At 41.0% G+C, this 10,940-nt stretch overlaps 1 protein-coding gene across 2 annotated transcripts; it reads left to right on the forward strand.

Moving 5' to 3' along the window:
• kcnk13a (potassium channel, subfamily K, member 13a) lies at positions 1-10,940 on the forward strand. 2 transcript variants are annotated; one of them, XM_021573712.2, is made up of 4 exons: positions 1-389; positions 7,089-7,627; positions 7,925-8,182; positions 8,843-10,940. In XM_021573712.2, the coding sequence occupies exons 1-4, from the start codon at positions 59-61 to the stop codon at positions 9,002-9,004; spliced, it is 1,290 nt and encodes a 429-aa protein (XP_021429387.1). In that variant the 5' UTR covers positions 1-58; the 3' UTR covers positions 9,005-10,940. The 2 variants fall into 2 exon arrangements, with proteins under 2 accessions (XP_021429387.1, XP_021429388.1); XM_021573713.2 differs by having other exon boundaries at positions 2-389; positions 7,928-8,182; positions 8,843-10,938.

Genomic DNA, 10,940 nt, shown 5'->3' on the forward strand with positions numbered 1-10,940 from the left:
CTGACACGATGCGGAGGCTCCTTCTCCCAGGGTCCTCAGTGTCCTCGCTGCCGCCGTAATGGCGTGCAGGAGAGGCTGCTGCTGCGGTGTGGTGAACGAGGATAACGCGCGGTTTCTGACGCTGGCGGTGCTGATCGTGCTGTATCTGCTGTGCGGCGCTGCGGTGTTCTCTGCGTTGGAGCAGCCGAAGGAGCTACAGGCAAACGAGCAGTGGGCGCAGCGCTTCGAGAGATTCACCCAGAAGCACAGCCTTAACCGGACCGACTTGGAGACATTTCTCCGGTTCTATGAGGAGGCGAACATCGCCGGTATCCGTGTGGATACACTGAGACCGCGCTGGGATTTTACCGGCGCCTTTTACTTTGTTGGGACCGTGGTGTCGACCATAGGTAAACTCAGAAACAAAGCCAGAAGGTTCAGTAAAAAATGTATTGTATAAAAAAATAATATATAAAAGTGTATTGCAAAGAAATTCACTTTTAATCAAAATGCACCATTTGAATAATTTAGAATAGGTGCCATGCACCAAATTACAAGAAAAGCATGTTTTTATGTTGCATACCTTTCAAAAATGGTTGATTATATAATTCAGGAAATTAATTGCACTTCAAAAAGATAGGACACTGTGACACCTTGACAAACTGATTAACCGAATAACCCACATATCTTCAGCCCTATCAATAAGAGAGAGAAATTAATACTGAATTTATGCCGGAAAAAATATATAGGCAGGTCTGCGATTTAATAGATATAGCAGGATACAATCAAGGTAGATAAACATGCAGATATTTTGGTACTGGAAATACTCTCCTTTAGTCTACTGTAGATGACCATGCAGATAAAGGAGACAGAAACCAATTACATATTGGAGACATTAAATATACTTTTCTCCATGTGACAAAGAGCTTTGACGTTGTCCCTTCTCAGGAAGATGAAGTTGACCCAGTCTCAGAAATCATTGTTCCGTTAATTGGCAGCTCCTATTTCTCCCAATCATTGCTAGCTTTAAGGCTAGAAGGAAAATGAACATCAAATTACTGATGACATGAGTGATGACATCAGTTTTGCCAAAAATGATATGGCTATTAATCATTCAGGCTATTTATTTTCATTGCAGATATTTATTTTCTGTGAACACCTATTATAAAAATGTCTAATTTGGCACACAGAAACGAGAGGCCATGAGTAACTTGGTTAAATAGAATGGTACGGACAAGCCACTAGTGGGCACCTTTGAGCACTGCCCAAGCAACGCATTAGATAGTTTTTATTTAATTTTTTAAAGGTACTTATTGGCCTATAGCAGTCTCACTTAAACCCTCATATCTGTTGCCCCGTTTGACATAGACTTGAAACTTTGTATGTAAGTAGGTATCTTTCCTCATGCTGAACAAAGTTACCTCAAGGACCCATAAGGTCCTTCAGGATAGATTTTCCTCCATCATGGAAATTGTGGAAAACCTTTGAAAAACATCAAAATGGGGAAAAAAAGTCATATGCAACTCCAAATGTGGTCTTTGATCACATCACTCATAAAGAATTTGAGAAAATTAGATTGATGCATTCAAAGATGGCCACACTATACCAGTAGATGCATATTAGCACACACACTATTATGCAAAAATATGCAAAAACAAGCCCTTAGTTTGAGAAAAGCTCAGGGATTGGCCAAAAAGATGGCTACATTTTTGATAAATCAGGAAATCCAATTGTACGTGTCCTTTGGAAATCCACTCCACAATGGCCAATCAACTTGACACTTTTAAGGGTCATCAAAGACATAACCATGATTGAACCATGTTGAGTTTGACATTGATATCTTAAAAATAAGGAAACTATTAACAATTCACTTTTTTGACTATGTAACACTAATGCTTAAAATATAACATAAAAATATTCTCATGGACTAAATGTCATATGCAATCAAAATGTGGTCTTTGGACTCATCATAATAATCCTTGAAGATGTTGAGAAACAATTTTTTAACCTTTTTTTTAACTAGGCAAGTCAGTTAAGAACAAATTCTTATTTACAAACCCTAACCCGGACGACGCTGGGGCAATTGTGAACCGCCATATGGGACTCCCAATCATGGCCGGTTGTGATAGAGCCTGGAATCGAACCGGGGTCTGTAGTGACGCCTCTAGCACTGAGATGCAGTGCCTTAAACTGCTGCGCCTCTCGGGAGCCCATCTACTATACCAGTAGATGCATATTAGCACATACTAAATATATGCTAAAATATGCTAAAAATACTTTTCAAATCCTTTCATGAACCATAGCACCAAATGACAGCGATTTCCCGGCCTTCTTCACTCACGGTTTTTGAGCTCCGCCCAAGCAAGGCATTTGATTTGGTTTGGTCAAAAAGAGTGGCACAGATTGGGGGAACCGTTATAAGCAGTCTCAATTAAACCCTCATACCCATGATGCATCTCTTAACTTAGTTTGAAAACAGCTAAGGGATTGGTTAAGAGATGACTGAGTTATTGATAAATCAGGAAATCCGATATGTGATTTTACATTTAAATCCTTTGTAACTCCACTCCACAATGGCCTATCATCTTTAGTTTACAGGGTCAACAGATATTACCTTGATGAACCATGTTAATGTACAGTGTATCTTAAAAAATAAGGGAACTATTAACAATTCACTTTTTTTACAATGTAACACTAATGCTTATGTAACCGATGTGAAATGGCTAGCTAGTTAGCGGTGGTGCGCGCTAATAGAGTTTCAATCGGTGACGTCACTCGCTCTGAGAACTTGAAGTGGTTGTTCCCCTTGTTTGAGCCCAGGTAGGGGCGAGAAGAGGGACGGAAGCTATACAGTTACACTTAAAAAAGAATACTAATAATAATCTTAAAAAATCTTCTCATGGATTAAAAGCCAGATCAAATCAAACTTTATTTGTCACATGCACCGAATACAACGAAAAGTGTAGATATTACCGTGAAATGCTTACTTACATACAAGCCAACAGTGCAGTTCAAGAAATGGAGCTAAGAAAATATGTACAAAAGAAAAGAAAATGTAAAAAAAATTAATGAATCGAAAAGTAACAAAGGGTCTGGAATACTTATGTAAATGTGATATTTCAGCATTATTTTTATTACATTTGCAAAAAATATCTAAAAACCCATTTTTGCTTTGTCATTATGGGGTATTGTGTGTAGATTGATGAAGGTTAAAACCGAGTTAATACATTGTAGAATAAGGCTGTAACCTAACAAAATGTGGAAAAAGTCAAGGGGTCTGAATACTTTCCCGAATGCCCTATATGCTTACATGTGCTAAAAAGGCTTTAATGAACTTATTCTCATGAACTATAAATCAGATTGACTGCAGATTTAGTATGTAGACTCAATAAATTAGCCTCTAACAAATTTGAGAATGAGTATTTGCTGCATTCAAAGTCGACCAAGCTACACCACTAGATGGCACCATATCACACCAGGGCTATAAGAACTGAATCGATGAACATGGGGCCATAAAATTTGGTATGTAAACCTTATGCATATGTCCTTAGAAGCTGTGTGAATATAAAGTCACTGCAATAATAAAGCTGATTTACCCCCTAATTTAATAAAAATAAAAATACGATATTTCGCATTGTTCATCTGCATAATATAAATCTAACATTCATTTGCATGAGACAAAGTCCTCTTGATCAACAGTTATTGCTCTAGTATCTATAGTGCCAACAAATGGTCTGGTGCAGACAACTATTGATCAAGTGGACGTTGTCTCATGCAAATGAGTGTCAGATTTATATTATGCAGACAAACAATGTGAAATGTCGTGATTTATTTTTATTTATTTTTAATTAGGGGGTAGATCAGCTTTATTATTTCAGATAGATTGTGGCTTCGGTCAATGTAATTATCTGCATCATTTCCAATGCTACATATCCCTCTCCTTTTTGTAAATATACATTCTTTTAAATAGATACATATATTTTAAATATTTTCTTTCTGAAATATTGTGATTAATATATCTGTATAATCACCTATTGTTGCCCTATTATTTGATCTCATTGTAGTAAAAAGTGGATATTTTATTCAGGAAAATGTGAAACAGGAAGTCCTGCCGCTTGCACAGTCAGCGTATTACAGCTGTGAGAGTGGAATTTAAGTATTTCGGAATGCTAATGTAGAGTTTACCAACTGAGAATTGAATAACTTGTACATTTTCACCTTGTTGCCTCTGGACAAATTGGCTTAAGAAACTCTGGAGAATCCTATTTGTCAGAACGAGTCAAAGAGTCAAAAACAAAAACAAAACGGTTAAGAGAACAATTCTGAAACCACAAATCATATTCAAACCATATGTATATTAATTGGTGCATGGACTTGCTCACATTGCTCAGACCAACCTATAGCACTAGACTAAACTTCGCTCGTGTCGTCCTATTCGCTCGTGTCGTTTATTGAGAGATAACCATGGTAATACTTTCACTGATTACACATAAAGGAAGGAAGTTCCTACATGATGGAGTTCTTGCTCTATCTAATTGAGCTTGTATCCTTTCTGTCATCCTGTGAACCCTGTTTCTTTGCTACTCGCACCTACATATTCTTGTTTTTGTTCTTGTTCTTGTTTCCAGTATGCTGTCAACCGTCACAAATCAGATACAGTTGAGCACTTTGCCTCCCTCCTCGGCGTCCATATATCCTTTCTGAGAGTGTGTAACACAAATGAAGTATATCACCTACGGGCAGCGGACGACACAGCCAGAGGTTAGAAGTTGAGTACACGATGCTCATATAGAACATGATGATGCTCAACGGCTGTTTGCGCAGTATGGGGTGACCCCCCAGGCTAGCCCCACTATGCAGACAGACACCTCATGCATTCTTAATGATATGTTTCAAGGGAAACCAGTCTTTTCTGAACACTTGAGTTTTAGTGAGAATGACAACAAGTGTCTTCTCTCTATCCTCATGGTCAAGGCTGAAAGAAACATCATACTGTGGTGCGGTGGTCTTGTCATACTCTATCTTAGTAATTAGATAAGTCAATAACAGTCAATTTTCTAGCGCCGCAAAAAAAACACTTATTTGGTTTCGGAGACCTGGCAAAACAATGTAAAACCCAAAATAATAAAGATGTTTTATGCAGTGAAATGTGTTGTTTTACAGGGTCAGCCATAGTGGTACGGCGGCCTGGAGCAAATTAGGGTTAAGTGCCTTGCTCAAGGGCACCTTGACAGATTTCTCACTTTGTCGGCTTGTGTATTCGAACCAGCGACCTTTTGGATACTGGCCCAACTCTCGAACCGATAGGCTACCTTTCGCCTTCAATTGTATCTCAACTGTATATCAATTACATGTTTTTTTTGGAGTGGAGGGAGAATATTATTACTGGTTTGAAAATGTATTTGTCAGGGACCACAGGCTATTTGAAACGGTGTTGAGTAAAGGTAGTAAAACTAAATGCATGCTCTTCAACCGATCGCTGCGCTCACCCGCCCGCCCAACTAGCATCACTACTCTGGACGGTTCTGACTTAGAATATGTGGACCACTGCAAATACCTAGGTGTCTGGCTAGACTGTAAACTCTCCTTCCAGACTCATATTAAGCATCTCCAATCCAAAATTAAATCTAGAATCTGCTTCCTATTTCGCAACAAAGCCTCCCTCACTCACGCTGCCAAACATACCCTCGTAACATTGACTGTCCTACCGATCCTTGACTTCGGCGATGTCATTTACAAAATAGCCTCCAACACTCTACTCAGCAAACTGGATGCAGTCTATCACAGTGCCATCGTTTTTGTTACCAAAGCCCCTTATACTACACACCACTGCGACCTGTATGCTCTAGTCGGCTGGCCCTCGCTACATATTCGTCGCCAGACCCACTGGCTCCAGGTCATCTATAAGTCTTTGCTAGGTAAAACTGCCTTATCTCAGCTCACTGGTTACCATAACAACACCCACCCGTAGCACACGCTCCAGCAGGTATATCTCACTGGTCAACCCCAAAGCCAACACCTCCTTTGGCCGCCTTTCCTTCCAGTTCTCTGCTGCCAATGACTGGAACGAATTGCAAAAATCGCTGAAGTTGGATACTTATATCTCCCTCACTAACTTTAAGCATCAGCTATCTGAGCAGCTTACCAATCACTGCAGCTGTACACAGCTCATCTGTAAATAGTCCATCCAACTACCCACCTCATCCCATATTGTTTTTATAAACCTTTTTGTTGTTCTTTTGCACACCAGTATTTCTACTTGCACATCATCATCTGCACATCTATCACTCCAGTATTCATTTGCTAAATTGTAATTACTTCGCTACTATGACCTATTTATTGCCTTACCCCCTTTTGCACATATTACCTCCATTTACCTCCATTTGCACATATTGCACATATTGTATACAGACTTTCTACTGTGTTATTGACTGTACTTTTGTTTATCCCATGTGTAACTCTGTGTTGTTGTTTATTGTCGCACCGCTTTGCTTTATCTTGGCCAGGTTTCAGTTGTAAATGAGAACTTATTCTCAACTGGCCTACCTGGTTAAATAAAGGTGATTTAATATTTTTTTTTTTAAAGGTTATAATATAGGGTATAGGCAATAGGATATACCTCCGTCAATGTCAATGAGAGAATGATATGTTGGACACACTAACAGAAGCCAATAAAGGCTGTGCTTTATTGCTAGCATCTCATTTCCCTCTCCTCCAGTAGTCTCAAGCCTGTTCTTCAGCCCTGACTCTCTTTATTTTTTTAAATAATGAGTTTTTAGGGATGGATCTTTCATCTCTGAGGAGCACATCTGTGAGAATGGTAATTAAACCCCCCCAGTTGCTAAATTAGCATTGAACTCAATGGGATGGAGGAGTATAGCGATGGATGAGAGAGCGATATGCCAAGAAAAGGTATTATGAGACATCGGGGGCACTTTAGGAACAGGGAGGGAGGGAGGGTAAGGTAATTATGATGAATGGAACTTCACCATTTAAATTTCTCTCCTGAACATCTACCCTCTCTCTCTCTCTCCATATCCCCTTCCCTTCAAACCTCTCTCTTCTAAACCTCTCTCTTCTCCTCCACCCCTCCCCCTGTCTCTGGTCAGGATTTGGCATGACCACCCCGACCACGGTCAGTGGCAAAGTCTTCCTCATCTTCTATGGCCTGATCGGCTGCGCCTCCACCATCCTATTCTTCAACCTCTTCCTGGAGCGCATCATCACCGTGCTCGCCTTCGTGCTCAAGTCATGCCACGATCTGAAGCGCCGGCGCCAGGGCGTCATGCCCCACGATGGCCCCAGGGGGGCGCCACCGCCAGGACCCAGAGATAGAGGCAGGGACAGTCTGGCTGGATGGAAGCCTTCTGTGTACTACGTGATGCTGATTCTTTGTGTAGCTGCTGTGGTGATATCCTGCTGTGCCTCGGCCATGTATTCAGCGGTGGAGGGGTGGGGCTATCTGGACTCGCTGTACTTCTGTTTTGTGGCGTTCAGCACCATCGGGTTCGGGGACATGGTAAGCAGTCAGAGAGTTACGTACGAAGGGAACCAGACAGCCTACAGACTGGGGAACTTCCTGTTTATATTGATGGGTGTCTGCTGTATCTACTCGCTGTTCAACGTCATATCCATTGTCATCAAGCAGGTGAGGATTTTTTGTTTCATTTATGTTTGTTTTATGAGCAGTTGTGGTTGCACGCATGCACAGACACACACATTGTGGGAGATGGCGTGCATTCACTCTCTGTCTTTACTCTGTCCTTTCCTATTGGCTATCCCTCTCTTGCTCTTCCTCCTCTTTTTCTCTCTCACACACACACACACCAGCCAGCCTCTTTCTCTAGGTATGTGGGAGTTTTACCAGAGCACTATCATTAGCAATGTTACAGAATTTCAAAGTTTCATAAAAACAATACAATACAATATTTTCCCAAAACTCAAGCAGACACTCAACTGGCTGCTGAGAAAGCTGGACATCTTCTCCTACCGAGGTTGCTGCCACTGCTGCCCCGCCGGGATCGCGAAGAGATTGCCCCCGCGCCGGAATGCCGTGATGCCCAGCGGCACTGGACATGGACACTCTCCGGCGCAGCGGACTGTCTCTATAGAAACGGACGCGTTGAACGAGAGTGAGACGGACGGAGGACGGCGGATGTCAGGGGAGATGATCTCCATTAGGGACTTCCTGGCAGCCAATAAGGTGAGAGGGTCACCGGGTAAAAATAACATTAAAAGTTCCCTCTGTTACTTTCATCTCTGGTCAAAAGTGTTGCCCCTGCACTTTATAATTTGAGGGCATGGGTCATGTTTTGACTGTATTTACAGTATCTAGTACCCGGAGTGGCCAATAGGGCTAGGGCCCAATTTAAATCAATGTTTCAGCCTGCACCTGATCTATGTTTCTTAGTGCTGTCATGCAATATGGAATGTGTGATATATTGTCTGTATTGTTGGAAATATATTTATGTGTATTGGAGATGCAAACCCTGCACAAATGTAACTGTTACAAAGGGACAGTCAAGTTTGGTAACACTTAAAGGTACACTCAGTGAGATGAAGTTGCATGCACGAAGTAAACACAATGACCTTTAAATGGCAACCGGGCTACAACACAGATCTCCTGTGCTACGGATTGAACCGAGCCCTAAGAAGCGCTGAAGCGCGAGGCTAAACTTCTTTTGCCACTTTGTAAGCAGTATAAAGCACACATCTGCACGTGCTCTGTGTGACAATGTGTGAGAGCAAAGTCTTGCCTGCAGGCATGCTTTAAATCTTGTTTTGAACATGTAGGAGCCTTTATAATGTCTTATCTTTTGTCTAGTTATGACAGTATCATGTGAACCTCTCCTCGCCTCTCCAGGTGAACCTGGACCTGATGCAGAAGCAGCTGTCGGAGGCAGCAACCAATGGGATCCCTCGGCCTTCCGTCTCCAACCAAAACAGACAGAATGGTTTCTCTGGGGGAGTAGGGGCACTGGGCATCATGAACAACAGGCTGGCTGAGACCAGTGTGGATAGATGACTGAATATTACAGTCATTATGTAGGCTTACTGCACACCATACAGAGAATGATCAAAACAGATACTACATCTCTCAAAACCATGTGATTCGAGAGACAAAGTGGACAGCAGTCACTGAAGGAGGGATTCCCAAGAACTGGTTTGGGTCGGGTCCAAAAGTTTTACATAGGTCACAGTTGGAAAAGGTTTTGGAATGGAACCATTTTCTGTAGCCCATTGAACGTGGTCCATAGAGACACTGTACACTGTAGGGAAAACAACTACAATGAGAATATCAGAAAACATCCTATGGAGCCTCAAAGAGCAGACCTCATCAGAGCTTTTACATAGCGTTAGAATGACTAATCGTTTGTCAGCAATGTGTGGCACTCTTCGTTATGCATGGCAGCCATTTTGTCCCAGAATGTTCAGTGACCGTGACACATCAGCCATTGTGGTGGAGATGTTAGGGGTTATGACGCCAAACGGTCTTGTCCACGATCATGTATGCCTTTCCCTTATTGACACGTGTACAGTATTTGTTATTGACAGCTATGGTGTTGTTTTGTAGGAGACAGATCATGCTTTTATGCTTGAATAGGTGATCAGAAATTGAAATCAATTGTCAAATTCATAAAGATCTTGATTGAGGAACTCCCCTTCACTCTGCCTTAAAAAAAATCATCAAGATATCACACTATATTGTAAATACTGTTCCAAAAATGTTATAAACTACAAGGAAAACACTGTACTGATACATTTGATTGATTCTAAAAGTGCTAGCTGTCATTTATCTGTAACAGAGTAGTACTTCTTCCTCTCTTTGGTTTTTAAGAAAAAGAAAAATTGAAAGAAGATTGAAATCTATTACTTGAAATTGCACATACTAATTTCAAACTTACCCTGCACCCCTTTTAATAGAGTTAAAAAGGAGACATTTGCAATGTTTCAGGAAAAACTGAAATCAATTAAAGTATGCAGGAATGAATACAATTTACTTATCAATTCTGTTCATATCTCAGCGCTTCACTTCTCGTCTTTTGAAGGTAGAACTTAATGTACATGTGGCTCTGAATTGCTAATCGGACAGCTGTTGTTTGTAGCTGGATACCTGATGTATGTGTGGGTGGTCTGGAACATGGAGTCACCACACACCTGAATAATGGATGATGCAGGACATCAAAAGACCTTTTCTTTTTTTATTTTCCGCTCTCCCATTGATCTTCTTCGAATTTCTGTCGGGGAAGTTTGACACTTTAAATCAGGGGACTCCCGAGTCACGACAACGCAGGGTTGAGTGCAGGGTTTGGAGCCTTGTTTTACATAAAAAGCAACCTCAGAAGGCGTTTATAATATCGTCTTCCCATCTCTCTCTCTGTTACAGTCCCTGTGCGCTACTTGAATCGATGCAAGAAATCCCTAACAGTGTGTTGAAAACAATGTGAACAGAGCAATGTGTTAGGATTTTATGAGAATGAAAGGGATTGTATAAACAATGTGGAGATAGACATTTGTATTGACTGGCTCTTTGCGTGTTTCAACGTCAATTTTAGGTTAGGATCATATTGCACAACATGTCAGCAGTGTAGGACTCTTTTCTAGAGGGGCTTGCATCCTTCTGGCAATGCATTATCATCTGCCACTGCTATAATTAAAGGTTTCTATTATTATATATTATGTCACAGGACATTGTTTCTTACGATTGGTCAGTTGGCACTTCACTGGAGGCAGAGAAAAACATTGAACAGGCTTATGTTGCCCCTGTCAAACAATTCACTCTACTAATACACAAAGATTAATGCTTTAAAATGTATCAGAACCAAATTAACACCAGGGATAAACTGTTTCTTTCAAGCCCTCAAACTTCTCAAAGATGTTTGTGTGGAAAAAGTGTATTTTCTCAACAGGATAGACCCGAGTGAAAGCGGCTGGTACATACAGTACCAGCCAAAAGTTTT

This window comes from Oncorhynchus mykiss, chromosome 19 (genome assembly GCF_013265735.2).
Source record: "Oncorhynchus mykiss isolate Arlee chromosome 19, USDA_OmykA_1.1, whole genome shotgun sequence".
Lineage (NCBI taxonomy): Eukaryota > Metazoa > Chordata > Actinopteri > Salmoniformes > Salmonidae > Oncorhynchus > Oncorhynchus mykiss.